At 44.6% G+C, this 18,857-nt stretch overlaps 1 protein-coding gene across 6 annotated transcripts in view; it reads right to left on the bottom strand.

The window, feature by feature from the left end:
* Positions 1-18,857, bottom strand: part of RUNX1 (RUNX family transcription factor 1) — a 174,914-nt gene that overhangs the window by 19,583 nt on the left and 136,474 nt on the right. For 5 of the 6 annotated variants that reach the window (XM_069785156.1, XM_069785153.1, XM_069785155.1 and 2 more), the window contains one exon: positions 16,315-16,506. The exons of the other annotated variant lie outside the window; for it this stretch is intronic. In XM_069785156.1, the coding sequence (XP_069641257.1) occupies positions 16,315-16,506 (192 nt within the window). The remainder of the gene's footprint in view (positions 1-16,314; positions 16,507-18,857) is intronic. 6 annotated transcript variants of the gene reach the window in all.

Below are 18,857 nucleotides of genomic sequence, written 5' to 3'. Positions count from 1 at the left end.
GAAACTTACTCTCTGGAGCTTACAGTCATTTTATCCACCACAAAACACTGACCTTGATGTGAACTAATTAGGACTGCAATAGATTATTAATACAAGTCGGTAAGGTGGAGTTTTGTCAGTATAAAAGAGGCCTTTGAAGATAACAGTCATTTACACTTTCATGATCTCATCCCAAGTGCTCAGAAGAAAGCCTATAAACTAATAAAGTAGAATTCATCCAGGGGCACTCTGCACACACAGTGGAGTATCACCCTCCAAACCCTTATTCAGGATGGAAAATGAAATCTGCTTGGATTCTTTTAAATTCCAACACAAATCAGGATTAAAACAACTTTTGGTAATAAGCAGATCTCTGATGATCTAAAGACACACTGGTTCATTTTATTGACTTAGAGAAAGTAAGTGACATATCAAATGCAACCTTCATACTTTAACAACTGAGGTCACCTTGAGAAAAATGATACTGAGCCCAGTGGTATGAAACCTCTCTCCAGAGTGCAGCTTTGATTTACAAGGTGAAATAAGGTCTTCTTCATGTGAACATATATTTGTAAAGTCAGTTTGACTTAGAACGATGCATGGATTTTTTTAAAAAGGAGGTAACTAAGAAGCTGTTGCTCATTACAGTACGAAAGTAAAATGGACTTGTTGAAAACTCTATTAAATGATCTGCTCCTCTAAACTGTCAAGCTGGTTTTGAGGAGATCTGCAAAACTGAAATGGAAAATGAGTCAAGCCCAGAAGTATGTGCTGAAAGCCCCAACTCACTGGGTTGTCAGGGGCATTCAGTCCAGAAATACATTTAAAATACCGTTTAAGAAATGCTTTGCTTCCTTTACGAAATCCCTTGGCACTTGCTGTGTAGCCGAGGAATGCAGCATCCTGCCGCGCTGCGGCCATCACCAATTCCACCCGACCTATGGCCCCGGCGGGTGGCAGCAGGACATCTCCTGACTCCCCCCCTGAATCAGAGGGGCTGGAGAAGTACAGACAGAGGAAGAAGGAATAAAAGGAAGGTAAAGACTCATCTCTGTGTTCAACCCTTTGCCACTGTTGCGGGAGCAGAAGTGCTCAAAACATGCACTAGGTCCAGCTCAGCTTGCACGGTCGCTCTGCTGGCCATATTTAAATGTTACACTGCTTGATTTCAGAGCAAGCTAGATCTAAATCTGAAGGGCACAAGATAGAGGCAGCATAAGCTTTGAAGTTAAAAGTGCTTCTCTCTTTAGTGCTACTGAAGATGCCAAGCAGAAACTCAGGAAATCAACACACAGAGAAGCTGTTGCAGGGCTGAAGCCCCTCGGCAGTCCTTCCAAAGCAAGGTGCCAAAACCGAGACCCTTGAATAAGCAGGTGCAGGGCTTTGAACATGCAGGGCTCAGCCAGCAATGTCCGGGACACGGACTCTCCATCGGGGCGGTCGGAGAGGGGTCTGCCCCCAACAGGGGGGATGCGCCTGTGCCACCTATCAGGGCAGTGATGCCTGGAGGAGACCTGGGGGGAGCCTGCTGATGCCCCAACTCCCGCACACCTCCCTGCCCCTTCTCCTGGAGTTCCTCCTGCAGGGGACCCGGGACAACCAGGCTACTTGGAAGTGTGCGCTGCGGCCCCAAATTTTGTGTACCTACGTCCCAGTCGTAATTTCTGGTTTGTGTGCACGTAGGTGCTACCAGAATGGGTGGAGTAAGGAATAACAGTGTTGAAGGAAAATTGTAATCCAGTATAGAAAAGAAGTGTCAACACATGTCAAATGTTGCAAAATGTCCCAGTGTGGAAGAAATAAAGTAATTCCCAGTATTAACCAACAAACAGCTGTTGTGTTGCTACACTGAGGAAGATTTCTTTTTGGAATAGGAAGTGTGTGATGTTTTACACAAATAACAGTTTTGTTTCACTTTCTCTATTAAACAGCTTAAAAATTAACTTTTAATATACTAAACACTTCTGAACGGCTTGAAAAGTCTAGCTTGCTATAACCTCTTTTCAAATTACACCCTGTGACTAGCCTGTCTGCTCAGAAATATGTAAAATTATTGTTGTCTGTTAGCAGTTGCAAACCTATGAAACACTGACACATCAAAAACTTTTTAGAAACTTAGCTAAACACAGCTAAACTCCACTGAATGTGCTGAACTGAGCAGTTTTAGACAACTGTGGCATGGAGAGTAAGATCACAAGTAATCATTATAAGCAAAAGGAACTTTTTCCTGTATAAAAAACTATCTCAAAGCTAAACATAATCATGACATGTAAGCAAATATTAAATAATTATTTAAGTAACAGTAAAAGTAAGACCAAAGAAGGCATTTACATTTAATGTAAAATTTCAATGTGATGGCAAGAAACAAGGTTATTGTAGGTTACAGATTGTTGGCTTGGTCAGGGAAAAAAAAAACCAACTTCAGAAATTGCCCTAATTGAAATATTTTTTGTCTACATTTTCACAATTTTAAAAATTGGCAACACACAATTCATTGAAATTCAACCAGAAATTATATATTTGCTGTTGTTGTTTTGCAGTTGTTGATATTTTGGGACTGCCAGAGAAATAAAACAAACCCCCCTTCATTTATTTGTGCAGCTCTTTAATCTGTTTAAATTAATATGCTGTATTACTCATTTTTTCCCCAACGTGATCCTAAAATGATCGCTTAGCTGCACTCACATTAGTGTCTCCTGCCAGTGAATTAAATATGAAATGGTTTATTCCCCCATCCTCCAGCAGCTCTTCCCCATCCTCACATGCTCATTTAGCCAGTCTGAACTTACAGATAAGCTGATGATGAGACACTAGAAGGCAAAAACAGACAATTACCTAGGCAAATGTTTGAAGGATTTGGGCCCTGCGGCAAAAATGCTGTTTACTGAAGACTGAAAGCGCCATTTCTACTTAGTACAAGCCAGTGTGTCTGAACTCAGCAGTTCTGGATAGTGGCCACCAGTGGACTCAGAGCGAGGTTTATAGGTGCAAGATAACATCACGCTCCCGTCTGCATTTCATCACCGCAGGGCCTTTTTCTGTATTCTTAAACAAAGGCATGCAAGTACCAACAGAAGTATACTTCACCATCTGTCTTTATATTCACTCATTACATAGCTAATCATTTATTTTTATGCTGAAGACCACCCCAACAAGGTGCAAGGGCAGATCCTCAGCTGTCCTAGTTAGTAGAGCAAGGCCAACTTACATTGGCAGAAGAGCTGTCTTTTGGTCTAATTCTGCACCTTTCAAAACTCACTGGATACGAGCAGGGTTGCAGGACCTCACTCCCTCCTTTTTTCCTTCCCACATTCCTCTTTGAAAGATGTTTTGGGGTAAAGAATGGAGACTGCAAAAGTCAAGATGAGGAGGAACGAGAACACAAGACTGTGTTGCATTTCATGCCACCCCTTCTACCCAGCCCTCCATCTACCCACTCCCATCTGCACAGTCCCGGTGATGCAACCAGTGATGGGCCTGGCAAAAATGAAGGAGATTGGGCTAGAAAGTGTAGAAAAAGGACATAGGAAAGCCTCTGAACTGCACAACCAGTCCTTCCCCTGGACAGGTGGACCCAGTCACTAACAGCACCGCAGCAGTTCTGCTGAATCAGCAGGCTCAGTTAGCCTTTGCTGGTACATGACAAACAGGTATGTGGGGAGAGTCTGGAAGGCCACTCTGCATTTTCTGGCTGTTTCAGCAGTAGGGAGCGAACTCCCACTCCAAGGAAATGCTCAGCCACATGTGTCCTGTCTGAGTTGGTGAAAAATTGCCATTAACATAGTAAATGGAAAAAAACCTGCAAGGGCAGGAAAAGCCTCTAAAACATTACAGTTTCCAGAGGATTGCACATCTAAGACATCTGTGCAACAGAACTGGAGGAGGAAGAGTGGATGAAGGGAGACTACAAGGGCAAAGATGGATGACCAAGACAAAGACAAGACTCCTGCCTTCAACTCAGGAGTGAATGGTGTCTGGAGCCAGGCTGATCCTCCACCCAGGCTGAACGGCTTCAGTGCCAGGAAGCAGAGGATCTCAGCCACGCTGGCATCTGAGCCCAGCACCTTTCACAACCTCTGAGATGTCAAGAAATTGCCCCCAAATGCTAGGTAAATGGCACAGGTGCTAGGAACACTGATAAGAAGCTACTAATAGCACTAACAGCTGGAGGTGAGCTTTCCAGTAAGAGTGTGACAAACTAGGTGCCTGTCTCCCATGCTTAATCCACCAGGCAAGGTCCTACAGACTAAGTCCCTGGACACCAAGCCTTAGTCACATTGAACTGCCAGGATTAAGCTATACTTTCCATAAGCACTCCACTGGCTTTGTTTTGTAAATATGTTTTCCCATAAAGAAATGAAGGGCATGCTGCATCCACGCATAGGGAACGTGTCTTGTGAGGAGACAGCATTTCCTCAGTCTTCCCCTTATTTTTTTTTCCTTCTTCTTCAAATGTGAAAAATAAGTTGTATGACAGCCTTTGGTGGAGATGTGTGCAACAAGGCCTTCATTGTCTCAGACAGGTGTGAGATTGGAATTGATTCAGTGCCAACAACCCCAGTATCAGAGCCAGCTCTGTGAGCTGAAAACATACACCAACCATCCAGTAATACCACTGCAGCCAGCCAGAGACTCAACAATTTAAGGCTTAACACACACACAACATAAATCAGATGAGGATGTACCAGCCAACCGTCAGCTTCTTGGGCAAATGCCTGCAGACCGTCTGTGCAGATCAGACCTTGCCTGTTTCGGTTATTGGAAACATTTTTTTTTTTTTTTCATATAAAGATGAGAGGCTGGGTGGAGCAGCTAGCTCAGACACATTTACATTTGCCCTATCTTGCCCCAACAGCCCTCCTTTGCTTGCTGTTTGGAGGCAGTCCTTCTTGTAAAGTCACTTTATTCCAAGTGCAGGAGGGAAGGAATTACATCTTGGGGAAATGTTTAATGTACAAATACAAAAATCACATGGACATGCACTCAGTATGCACCACCCTCACGAAACAAAACCGTTCCCTTCCATGGGAGTTTAGGAGGCTCTGAACATGATCAAACAAGCACAAGAATTAGCACAGCTGTTTTTTCTTTCTTTCTTTCTTTCTTTCTTTCTTTCTTTTTTTCCATGGATATATTTCCTTCCCTTTTCCAGGAAAACCTGTTTTCACACTCTCTCCTCTCTGCCTTTATTTTCTTTCTACCTGCTTCAACCTAGTCCCTGCTCTATGTTTGGCCGCGTTAGTCACCACGGTGAGGGCAAGAGAGGGCAACGCTGGTGGCCTCCCGCTCCTCCCCCAGGCTCCGACACATGCATGGGGAGGTGCCATGTGGCACCCTGCCACCTTGGACTCGGTCACCCGTGGGCGACCCACAGATGCGCTAGTGATGGCCGGGCCCTCCACGGGGCCCGAGGCGTCTGGAGAACCCCGCTCCACCTGGTTTCTCCCTATGCCCGGGCAGCTCAGGTTTAGCTGCCCTTGACCCCAGCTGCAAGTCCTTTTCCCTTCTCCAGTTCCTCCGTCCTCGGGGAGCACACGGGGCTCTTGCATTTCGTAAGGTGGACAGGCAGCGCTCACGGTCCCTTGCTGAGAAAAAAGGGGGACTCGCAGGAGGTTTCCCTGGGCCAGGGCTGGCTCCTGCGGGTCCCAGGCTGGTCCCCTACTGCATCCACCTGCAGGGCTTATCTGCTGGCCGGGCAATAGGAGAGGGCTCGCAAGGGGGGAGGCTGGGGAGCACAAGAGCCTGGCACAAACACCCAGGTATGCGCTTAAAAGCTGAAGGAAGCTGAAAGAGAGCTTTTCAAAAAAGTATTTGCAGAGGAGGGGTAAAAATGACGATACGCTAGCGATCCATTTGTATCTAGGTGAGCGTTAGCTGGCAAATCTTGGTTTACACTCACTTGAAATGCCTCATTCCCTTTTGTGTGGTTCCTTTTCAAGTTAACACAAGTGTTCACTTTTATAACATATGGCAGAGCAGTACTGTTTTCTGGTGGATACCTACCATGAACTAATTAATACCGAGTTCGAATTTGCAAATGGTTTTGCATGTAAAATTGCTCATGTATATATAGGTCTCAAGAATATCAAAGAGACTATTCTTTTGAGCAGTTATTCACATGCTTTACTGCAGAATGAGGATCATCATTTGGACCTGGGATTTTTAAAATTAAATATACTTCTGTAACTTTATGCAATGAGAACTGAAATCATCATAAATGCTACACTTGCTCAGCTAGCTGTAAATCATGACTACACTAATAAAACAAAGAATCACTTCTGACAAAATGTTGTCTTTCTTGTGGGCCAAAGGATGTAGCAGTTTACAGCAACTTCTCTGGATGCTGGAAACTTATCAATGAATAAAGCAGTGAATATATAACTTTTTGCTGTGCAAAGAATTTTTTGTTTCATTGCTTTTTGTTGGTAATTATCACCTGAATTTGATCTGCCAGAAGCTAAGGGAACCTAAACTGGCCAAGTCATATCTAAAAGCTCTGATAATTGTAATTATTTAAAAAAGCAAAGGATGCAAACTACAATGGTTTATATTCTAAAGTGCGCCTAGTGATCCAGTTCCATTTTTGGGTACCTAAACAAAGACATTCAAAACACCTCTTTTTGCAGATATCCAGCCTCTGTGATACTGCCTGGGGTTGAACACCAAATCCTGGAAGCTCGCAGAATCACTGATCTTGAACTGAGTATCTTGCCCAACATAGATAAACCTCTGAAACAGACCTGAGCATTTATTCTTGGAAATCAAGCTGACCCTGACAGCGAGCCCACAATTTTTTAATGGATCTATTTCATATGCTTTTGTTTTTCAATGCTTTTAAGAGAAGAGTTGTATAAATAGAATGGAAATGGTCATACAGAGACGATCGTCTATTTGACTATATAATGTGCACTTCCCCACATAATTGATTGCTTTACTGAGCATGTCCAAGCCCATTGTTCTTTGCATGTGAACAATCTCCATTTATAGGGGTCGTAATATACTGAATACACAGGGAAAACTTATAAATAAGTTTGCTAAGGGTGTACTGTGTACTCGGTCATGTAAAAGGAGCCCTGTGAACCCTCTAACCACGTGGGATCAGTACAGAAGATCTGCTTGACGCAACATCTTGTTAAAGGCATGGCAGCAGAAGAGATGAGGGCATGTCTGCGCTTGATGCTTCAAAAGAAGCCCCCCGCCCCATGGATCAATCCCACTGGTGAAGAAAGCAGAGATTGTGCCAGTCCTCCTGAATGCAAAGCCCCTTGGCTGCTATGAGCACAGGTAGCCGCTGCAGCCTCCTGCAGAGCTCGAGGGGTTGATTTCACTCCATCTAAATCTAGCTGTCTGCACCAACCCAGACCATGCGGGCTCTGTATACTGAGGTGGGGTTTTCACCTCAGAAACAAACATTTGAATACTAACTGGTGTGCTGGTCTCCTCGTTTCCTCCTCCTTTGTTTTCTAGATGGCAAATAGTATGGGCGTCTGTGGTCACTCTGCTCTAACCCCTCAGCATTTCAAGCTTGGAGAGGCTCAATTCAGTATTTGAGGGAAAAGAATACATTCAATTACAAAATCGAAGTGGTATCTTTTGGCACATGGGCAGCATCAGCTGCATAATAAGCTGGTTTCAGTGGGTGTTTGTTTTTAGGGTAAGGAGCTGTTATTTATTTTTTGTTTGTTTTATTTACCATGGAAGGTAATTTGAGCTCTGGTATCAAAACATGTCATGTTCTGCCAAGAGGGGATTAAAGAGGAGAATGCTATGGAAAGAAACCGGGTTTGTCAGTAAAGAACTGAGAGACATTTTATTTACTGGAGTTTTGCAATCAGCGCTTTTAATCTTCCTCACAACTGGGCCATTCAAAGGCCAAAAATATGCTTCAAGGGCCAGTGAGGAATAACCCAAAACCCAAGGAGTAGCTGCCTCAAATGCTGAAATGCTATCAAACACATAGCCATGCGTTGCCATCCAAAGTTCAGGACAGTGGAAGCACCTGCCTCTGGGGCAGGCAGGGATATTTGCTTTAGACATCTCTAGCACGCCAATGCCATAGGTGAGATTTAGCATGGGGCAAGTGAAGCAGTGAGCCAGAAAAAGGTGTTTCCATGGAAAAGTAAGAGAGCCTAGTGACCCAGCTAATCTCAACAGCAGATAGAAATGTCCCCTGAGGTACACTGCATTTAAGCTGCCATTCTGAAAGATGCTGAGCCTTCTTGCTTGCCCCAGAAATGAGGAAGAGGGAAGAACAGGCAGAGGCTCCACCTTGGAGGGGTGACTCCAGCACTGCTGTACCACGAGAGAGCTAAAGGAGCAAGAAGTGAGCCTGAGCAATTCACTCTTTTCTCTGGCAATCACAGGGACCGCCGAGAGCACTAACACTAGGCTGGTAGCATCAGTGCAGGCACAAGATTCCTGCACTGGGTTAGAGAGCAGCTCCGCTTTTGCAATGACATAACGGAGAAGGGACTTTGGCATACTCAGTGGAAGATGACAAACCAAAACAAACCAGAGAGGATTGCTGTGCAAGTTAAAAACTGAACCGGGGATACTTGTCCCTACCTGCAAGCTCTGTTTCTCTTAGCAGTATCCATCAGCTCAGTGTTGTTCTCATGTGGTAAAAGACATGGACTGCTTAATGAAAAATAAAACTGTGTCTGGGCACGAGCTGCCACATTTTATAGCTGCCTAAACATTCAGCTAGACAGCTAAAGGGATTTCCAACAGCATCTCCACAGCTGTCACTGATTTCTCTGTGGCTTAGGTGCTTGGGCACTATCAAAAATCTTACTAAGACACCTTTCTGGTGTGCTAAGTTTTCCTAAATACGCTGTAAAAAATCAAGCTCTAAATAGCTTGCCAAAAGATAAGCAGAATGACTTTGACAAATCTTAGAACGAAATACAGATCTCTCAACTTCTTGATTTCTGCTTTAAAACCAAGATTTCCTTTTCTTTAGTTAAAATCACCCTTTAGGATGCTCTGTGTGGAGGACAAAAGGGAAAAAAAAAGCAGAAGAAAACTTTGCGTAAGTGAAGATGTTGCTTGGGGACTGAGAACATATTTGTTGCCTTATCTTCTGCTTTTTTAATCTCAGGAAGTGCCAGGCAATTGGAATATGAAGATTGGTATCTTTTAAATATATCGACACTTGGAAATCTTCTGGATTAAACACCCTTACATAACTCTTTCCATTAGTGCCTTAAGTTGATGAAAAAGCTAAACAATTTCAAGCCCTTTTTTTTTTCTAGAGCTGAATGTGAGGAGGCAGGGGAGGCTCTTGAGCAAGGCTTATGCCCTGGAGCTGGGCGTGCTGCCTGCAATGCGGGCAGGTGTTGAGGAACTGGCTTCCTCACCTCGCTCTGCCCCGAGTGGGAACAGACGGAGGCGGCACAAATCTGTGGCTGAAGGGGAGGAATCCTTGAGGTGCACGGAGGGGGCAGCAAGACGGATTCCTGCCACCCTCAAATGAGAAAAGTCTTCCCCTTAGCAGGCAAAGTGCGAGGTCTCCGGCACCGGTGCCAGAGAGACGGCTGGGCCTGCATCCCAGGTGGGATTTATGCAGAGAACTGCTGAGGAGCTGGTGGTCCACTTGGGAGTAAGGAGTGCACCGGGAGTTTGCAGGCAAATGTTTTATCTTCTCACTGACAACCGACAGAGCAAACAGTTGAGAAGATCCCTGAGCATCCTTCTGCCTGTGCCAGAGAATGAAATGTCCCTTGTTTCGCCTTGGTGAAGCCACAGGTGCAGAGAATTGATCAAATGGAAGAAAATATGGGCCCCGAGAACATCCCCTGGGCCCTGCAGCCCAGCCGCATCTTGTGTTCTGCACTTACATAACATAGCAAGATCCATCTTAAATTATCTCTTTCTGTCTCTGATAGCCCCCTGGAAGGCTGCCAGGGCTGCTCTGATACCTAGGAACCATCTGATTTCCAGCCTAAATTCATTGACAGTCAGTTTAGAGAATAACCACTTGTTCTTGAGCCAACACTGTCCTTCTGAAAGTTCCTGCTGAACCTCTCTGCTGTGTTTATTGACTGTAATTATCTTCCCTCTCGGCCTCTGTTTTGGCATGCTGAATAAACCCGGCTCTGCTAACCTCTTCTTTAAAGTAAGGTCTTTATTCCTCTTGTCATACTAACAGCCCCACTTTGCACCCGCTGCCACTTGAATTAAATTTTTCTTGAACACTGGATGATCGTTACTTCATCTGGGCCTCAGATGAGATTTTTCTCAAACTTTCTATACTGCTACTAATACAGTATTCCACCTATGGTGTCTCAAAATGGCAAAACTAGTGGCCTGCTTCTGGCAGGGTAGGAGGGAAGAGAGGAGATTTCTAACACTGGATGGAGGGAATTCCTCAGGACCGCTCTCGTTCCTGGGCTCCTGCTGGGTATCACCACCCCTCTTGTGTGTCACAGCACAACCAGCCCTGCAGATAAGCAAAGTCTTGGCAGAGATAACGTGTCACAGTAACAAAATCTTATCCCTGTCAAAATTAGAATTTGGAGAGGACCCAAAGGGCATTACAAACTTTACAAATCAAACAGGCGACATGCCTCTTGCTTACAGGAGCCTATCTGCACACGGGATGAAATGACTGAGTAAAAGACGATGTTGAGAGCTGAAGCCAAGAAAAAATGGACACTATGAAGCCGCACGTTATTTAGTTATATTATGCACATCTTGTGTGTATCTTTACCAGACTGATATTTTCTAGTCTATACAATATATTCTGTATACACTATAGCCTCACAAACATTCTCCAAGATACAAATATGGAGCGTGTTATTTTCACAGTAAAATGAGAAGTCTCATTTGGCCAGAAATGCTACACAACTTAATTTTGTGCTTCTGCAGATGGCAAGAGTCACATTGCTGCTGCTCCCTTTTTGTTTGTGCTTTAGAGCAACCTTCCTAAGACATACTCCAGTCTGGTCGACACAAGAAACTCTGGACAAAAATGGGAGGACCTGTGCCTGCAGAGCTACAGGATGGATTCAGACAGCCTTAAATGGGAGGTTTATATATATTTGTTAGTAGGGGGTGTGAAAAAGGAGGGATTTTTCCCAGAGTGGACTTCTATTAGACTGAATGAAAGAAGAATTGTTTTGCACATGCTAATCTGGTTCACATGCTTCTGTGCTCATCTCTTCAGATGCAAGTTGGTTTATGACACAATAAATAGACAGCAGGGTGAGTCTGCTACTAACGACACTGTACCCCCTAAAAAGAAAAACTGAGGAGGTTACTCATGGCATTATATAAAAGTACTCTCTGCTGAGCAATAACTGCGAATCAAAGAAACATATTGTACTTTCAGTAAAAAGATATTTCTCTCTGTAAAATTTCCTTTTTGATAGAGCCAGTTGGAACCCTTCCACTTAAACAGATTTGGTTTGCAAAATATTTTTGGAAAACATCACTATTTCAACAAATTTCCTGCAGCCTCCTGGTGGCTGTGGCACTTGAGCTCTGGGTCCACGCCACCGGGGTGGCTTCGCCTCCTTCCTTTTCCCCATGCAGGAGCTCTTTGGTGGCTACTGGCGTCGAAAAGAGGGGAAAGGAGAAAGACCATCTCTCCCCCTCGCCCAGAGTGGGCTCCCGGCATGCATTCGCCATGTTGGCTGCCCGCCCCAGGAGACGTGCGATGGAGGGGAGCTCCCTCGAAGGGGATCTCCCCTGGCTGCTAGCAAAACATTCGCGACCTGGCTCACGGTGGGGAAACTGCACTCTGGGGCTGGGGAGGAGGGCTCCCGCACATCCAGGAGAAGCGCCAGAGCCAGGAAGCTTGGCAGCCCTGGCCGCGCTGATTGGAAATGATGTGCCCGCTGCCAGCTCCCACGCTGCCCGGGCTGCCCGCCGGCGTGCTGGCGCGACTCACTCCCCGCTACCCCATCGGCCGGGGGGAGGCAGGAGGGACGCTGATAGGAAGGGTGCCAAGCTCAGGCGGCAGTCGCTCGACATGCCGGGAGTGTATTTTGGGACGGAGAGGTCAGGTGGTTAATCAAGTGGAAACGGGATGATACGCTGTTAAAGCACCATGTACTCGCTCTGCGAGCGCGCCGAGTTAAGGGAAGATGGGGAGACGCAGACGTGTACGGAGAGACCATAAAAATATCGGCATTTAGCGTATTGCACAACGGAAAGAGTTGGCGAGTCCCTAATCTTGAGAGCTTGTTTATCTGTTTTGGCAGGGAGCTACGAGCACGTCAATTCGGATTCTCAAAAGCGCCTGAAAACTGCATTTTGCAGCAGCAAAACGCAGAGGCAGAATGACAGCCCCATCGAAGCCCGCTCTGAAATGCTGTGCTGTGAACGCTTCTAGCTCTATTAACCTACAGCCTATTAAGCTGGTTTAAAAGTGGAAATATTAAAACTCTGGGCAGGATATAGCCGTAGTAGGGACAAAGCCATTTTAATTCCCCAGGCTTAAACGTTGCCCTTGACTCCACTCCTGTGTTTCACCGGTTCATGGGAACCCTGATAAACTTGGGCTGTTTTTGGTGGAACAAGATTACGATAGCAAGGACCTTGAAATGTCTCTTAAAACAAAGCGTATTGCACCTGGAGGAAGACAAAAGACTGGCTTGTAACAAAATAATCTCTCAGTCGTTATGTTTCATGCTAATTCAAAGAGCTGATCTTTAAATGATCTCTCTTGCTTTGCTATCGGTGCTAATTCTGCTGCTTCGCTTGAAGATCTGAAGATCTGTTTATTACAGCCTCTTGTTTCTAGGGATTTTAGACTTGGTCATAAAAGCATGGTCCCAGCTGAAACTTAACATATAAGGTTACAAAATTAAAAAAAAGAAAAAAAAAATGTAAGCAACCAAACTCAGATATTTTTAAGGCTATAAAAGCATAAAAAGAACCAGAAGCACGTAGCTTAAAGTGATTACAACGATTATTTGTTTTCTCTAGACAGGAGAAATAGCTTTATTTAATTTATTTTTTTAACCTATGGGTAATTAATAAATCACCAGTTGGAAACATTGTTTGGGCTAATTTGGAAAAAAAAAATTGAAGTTATTTAATTATAGGATTGTATTCCTAACCCCACTAGTTAGAAATTTATTTATGCAATTTATTAACTCAGCATTAATGCCTGCAAAAGAATACCTTCTTGGCCTGATGACTTACCCATTTAAAATATTTCTATGGGTCCTGAAAAAAATTATACTGTAAAGGAACCATATAAATTTGTATTTATGTAAAACTCTTGAATTACAGATCTACCTACTCTGGTTAACATCAACCACTGTAACATTAGTAATTATGTATTTAGTATCTGGTTCAGGCTGGTGTTAGAAGAAACTCAACCATAATATATAGATAGATATATTTATAGTTATTATATACAAAAACTTAAATGCTCATCAAGGGTCTTACCTAAACTTTCCTAAACAACACCCCAGCACAGCTCACATGGCTCTGTCTATTTTCTTTTTCCCTCTGTACAAAGGAAGGGGTGAGTTAAGGTTGAAGCGTTGGCTGGGTTTGGAGCTTTAACTGAATATCCTTACTCTGTGCGTGTAGGTCAAATCCTCTGACATTATACGCTTGGTCCTGGCACAAAGTAATCTTTCAACTTAAACCATGTGTGATGTGGTGGAAGCTTTTTCTCCCCTTCTGTTCCCCTTTGGTCTGTGAATTGGTTATGGTTAGATCTTTTAAAAGAACAGGTGTACTTTCTCCCTCCTTGTGATATGAAAGAAGCATAAAACTCGATTATAGCAATTTATGGTCTCTTAACTTGCTTGGACTTGTACACATGACACAAGCAGCTTTATGCTTAAATTCAAGACTTGGTAAAATAGGAAGTTAAAATTAACCTCAATCCTTTTATAGATGAAAACCTCAACAAATAAACAGTGGTTTAGTGGCATGGCAACCTGCCCCTTTAAATCCAAGAAGTAGTCTGAGATGTCTATTTTGAGTTAGTTTTCTTTTCAAAAAAAGATAATTGGACTTGGATGAATAAAGAAGTAGCCTGTGATTCATACTGGTGTGAGTTAAAGCAAAGTTTAATGCTACTACTTGGAAGTTAGCAATGTATGGGGTTTTATGCCTTATTGTATGCCTATATAAAAAGCCCTCCGTTCTCTCTTCAGTGAGACAGTTTCAACAGAAGTGTTTCAGGATGCAAAGATGTGCGGCTAGGTATAGCAGTACTATGGAGCAGGTCAGAAGTGTTTTGGTTTTGGAGGTCTGTGTTCTGAAATGTAGCGCTGTTTATTAAAAATAGAAAAAATTTAAAAAGCCCAACTCCCTAGAGGTCACACAGGAGATCAGCCCCCAAACCAGTCATACTTTGAATGCAGAGGAAAAAATAATGGTGCTGGAGCTCCTTCCCACCCCAGCCCTTTTCCCCCGCTGTGATAGCATGACCCGGAAAAGACGAGCCCTAGAAATTAAAAGGCATCTGCAGCAGAGACAGTCCCAAATGAGGGAGGCTTCAGTTTGGGCCTTATTTTACTGATAGTGACTGCAAGCTTCAACAAGTTGCTCAACGGATAATGCACACATTTTGGAGGCAGAGGGAAAGGGGAACTGGGAGAAAGCAGCTCTATAGGTGAAGAGGAGGGTATCAATGAGGAAATGTTAGCAGCTCCATTGCTATCATTTTCTGAGCTACATCCACAGGCGAAACGCATTAAAACCTTGTTTGCAAGGAGCAAAGTGGAGCAATGTACTAAAACTATTTCTGGAGAGAGCAGCTGAATCCCTGGCCGAGCGTGAAAAGCCTATCGCTCTGAAGTTGTACAAGCGAAGGACTTTCACAGGGAACCAGGGAAGAGGGATACTTGACGTTAAACCTGATACTCTGCTAAGCATATAGTGTTCCCAAGAAGCTGAAGAATGCAAGTCTGCGACTGATACCTCCACCCACGTAGCTGCTGGCTGCTGAGTAGCCATAATAATATGTGCGTTTTCTTTTATAGGAACGGAGCTGTGCGCAGGAGAAACCCAACGTGGTTTGCTCTGCCAATCAGAAAACTAAGTGAGGGGACTGCCAGGGGCTGGGAGAGGTGCAGGACTGGATCCTTCACCTGAGCTGACCTGGCATGGGTCCAGGGAGGGAAGGAGCTGGGTGGTCCTTCCAGCTGTCTTTTTGCCTGCCTCTTTCTACAGTACGGCACATGACAATGCGTTGATTTATTTCCCATGCTGCTCAAAAATGCCTGCTTCTGCTCACAGCAAAGTCAACAGCAGATTTGCAGTATATTTCACTAAGCCAAAGACCTTCCTAGCCCTGGGAATAAAAGGATGTAACAAGCATTTGCCTTAGGTAAGCGATAACCTTTTCTGCATGCAACAAAGAGTACCCTGGTTTTAAAAATAAATGCTGAAAAAAGAATTTATTCTGATTCATGGTAACTATTACTCCCCAAAACCCCAGCAGAGAACCTTGACTAAGGCCATTTCATTCTGGCTGGAAGAATAAAGGAAAACTCCATTAGAAACAGCACTTGCTAAAATTAATACTGTCCCGCACCCTCCCTTTAGGTGCATCTCACTATCAATCTGCATTTTGGTATGTGTTTTGCAGAACACGGATCAGCTGATGGTTTAGTGACCTGATTCACTGCTCACCAAGTTCCAGCTGACACGAGGGACAGAGTTGATTTTAGCAGGGACAGACTCAGCTCTAGTGGTGGCAGATAAAATTTCAAGCCAGATGACTTGGTTTCACTTGCATCATCTGAGCCTGAGCCTCAGAGGAAATCAGACTCCTGAGTCACCATTTTGCAGGTTTTCATTCAAATAAAATGCACTGGATAACCACTAGCCACAGAAATATGCTCAAACCAGCCTGCCCATAGAAATGACTTAGCACTGAGAGGTCGTCTTCAGGAGACAAAGCACTTTGCAAAGCTTTCTTTGCTGCTGCCTTCCTGGGGAAGGTCAAAGCAAGGCATTGATGGTATTTCTCATTCAAGCACACAATGTAATTGATAAATAGCCATTGAGAAATACACCTACACAAAGAAAAGGGCCTGGCATAATGCATCTTTGCAAGGAAACAATGGCTTTCAAGATGTTACGGTTCTAGCATAGATGAGGTTAACAAAACACCATGAGCTGTACTGACACCAGGAAGACGAGACAGTGTGGACCCCTTAAAATCTGTCAGGTCTTTAGAAATACAGACATATGTTAGGAAGCCCCTCCTTTCACTCATTAAAGGCTCTCACTTGTTAAAGGCTGCCAAGGAGAGTCTAGAAGAGATGGAGGGACAGGGGGTAGTGCCTGCGAGCCCCCATGTTCCACACGCTGGGGGGGTGGAGGTGGGCGAGCGGGGGGAGGATTTCAGGTACTTACCCTGAATCTGACTCTGAGGCTGAGGGTTAAAAGCAGTGGTGTGGTTCAAGGAGGCTCGTGGGTTGGGTGTGGGGGCTGGGTGGTGTGGGCTGACCCTCATGGCCGTACGACGCAACTGCTCCAGTTCACTCAGGCGCTCTGAAAAGGACAAGCTCCCGGGCTTTGTCTGCTCATCTATTTTCTGACGATGTCCTATTGTGGGAGGGGGGGGAAAAAGATCAGAAAATCTCACTGATACATGAGGTCTGTTGACTTATTTTATTTTTTAATAATTTTTTCTTTTTTTTTTTAACCCCTCATCCACTGGCAAAGTACCTAACCAGCTAGCAGCCATCTGAAATTAAACTGAAACCACCTCTCTGCAACAACAGGAGACACAAGCAAGTCATTCATTGTAACCGTATTGTGGGGCAGCCCGAGACATGGCCTAGTCTGAAGAACCAGGTCCTCTGAAAATTGCAGTGCCTTCTTACAACTTGCACTGGGAGAGAAGACATTTCTAAAAGGAGGACTGTCTGCAGGGATGCATAAAATGAGTAAACATTGAGTGGCCCCTGTGCTAAACCTGCACTGGAATAAGTCCTCAAAAATTCAATCCCAGATTGTCATAAGGTACCTAATTAGACAAGTACTTTGGGGCTATAAAATAACAAACTCAAACAAATCCCATTTTTGGATCCTTTTGCAATGGATTTCCAGACAGAAATAAGAAAGAAACACCAGAAACTGGCAGAATTGAAACTGGAGTAATGAAGTCTCTCTTAGTGGCATCGGGAGCTTCAGAAACATGAAGTCTCGCCAGACATCCGACCATAAGAGAGTGGATGCTGATGTTACAGCATCGGCCAGTGCACAGCGGACATGGTTATGGCCACGTAGGAGTTAGAGGGTCCGGCACCCCCCAGGGCAGCCCTCGGGAGCACGGTCCCCATGATGCTCCGGTGCTGTGGCCCTGTGGGGCCACTAGGGGAAAAGGAAGGTGCTGGAGAGGCCCAGCTCCAGCGCAGCATCAGGGCACGTCCAGATTCAGCTGGAAGGGCAGAGACATATCTCATCACTGGTTTCAAGATAAGCTTTAGCTAGCAGGAGTGAGCGGTACGCAAGGTCTAAGGTAATGCATTTCTAACTGTTGCCTGTGGCTGCTCTCTGCGCTGGGATCCTTTGTGTGTCAACCTGTAACCACAAAGAGAGCACACAGAGCATACAAGAGGGATGCCTTGTCTGCTGGAGCACTTGCTCTCCAGTAAGCAATGACAAAAGCAGAAATTTTAAATTCTTTTTCCACCCTCTTAACAGCTAACTTATTGTCACAACTTTGCAAACCACTTCTGTGTCCATTGGTTTCCAGTCTTATGAGATATCCCTCAAAAGTGGGGTATCTTATCCTGGAAGGCTGCTGACACCACGCTTTGGGGCTGAAATGGAAACCTCCCTAGCAGACTTGTGTTTGGTGAAATGTCTGAAATGGGATAGTTCAGCCATGTTGCCAACCAGGTGGAATCAAAACTTTCCTTTGTAATTTTCCCCCATCCCCCAATAGGTCTTTTTCTTCTTAAAGAGCACAGAAAACAGTCCTTCAGCAGAAAACCCAAAAGCAGACTGTCTCTGGCACACAAGTTGTCCTTTCAAAGACAGTCTCTCCAAATGGAGGGCAAGATACTGACTGCAATGAGTCTCTGAGGACATACCCTAACCCCACCTGTATTTAGTCTTAGTCTATGGAGTAGGATCCCCAGCTCCAAAAATGTCACTTTCATACCTTCTGCTTGGGGACCTTCTTGTGGAGCACTGGATGTCATCGTCCCTCCTTTTCCCCCACACCCAATCCCATTTCAGCACGTTGCATTTGTCTCAGGAAATCAGCTGCCTCCTGAATCTTTGTGGCTTATCCCTTCCCCTTCTTCCCATAGGACACTGTTACCCTGACAGGAATGCATGTCAAATCTCTAGTCCAGAGGTCAAACATCTTTTTTTCTACTTGTTCCCTTGAAGAAGGTGGCATTATCCTTGGTTTCTGCTGAACACCGTAGTTTGCTGTCTATCTGCTCCCGATTTTCATTTTCTTGTCGTGAACAGTTGCCTTCTACAGCTTTCTTTGCATCGCTATCCTCCCTGCGAGGAGGTGGCCCGTGCTGTTCCTATGGTGAGTCCTCTTGGGACTCGGCTACAGCAGTGAAACAGACGGGCCCAAACCTCCTCAAAATAATCCACCGTGCCCTATTCCACACATCCCCATAGTATTTAATACATAAACATGCATAAACATCCAGCTTCCAATTTTGAGTATCAGTGAATAAGCAGCAAAAGATCTCTGAAGAGCTCTGTATGTCCCTTACTCTACAGAGCACTCTTTCAAGCCACCCTAACAGCTCAACCAAGACACAGGACCATTTTATCCACTGGAAGGAAAATGTGCATTTAAAAGCAGTTCCCAGTAGCTGCATTTCTAAAATTAAATTTTATAACTTGTATTATGGATCCAAATCGCAGTGGCTCGGTGTTTCTTCCTGTTGCCAGGTCCTTTGGCACAGCTTGAACTGTCT

This window comes from Haliaeetus albicilla, chromosome 6 (genome assembly GCF_947461875.1).
Source record: "Haliaeetus albicilla chromosome 6, bHalAlb1.1, whole genome shotgun sequence".
Taxonomy (NCBI): Eukaryota; Metazoa; Chordata; class Aves; order Accipitriformes; family Accipitridae; genus Haliaeetus; species Haliaeetus albicilla.
The sequence above is the reverse complement of the archived record's forward strand: the minus strand, read 5'-3'. Positions and strand labels throughout refer to the sequence as shown.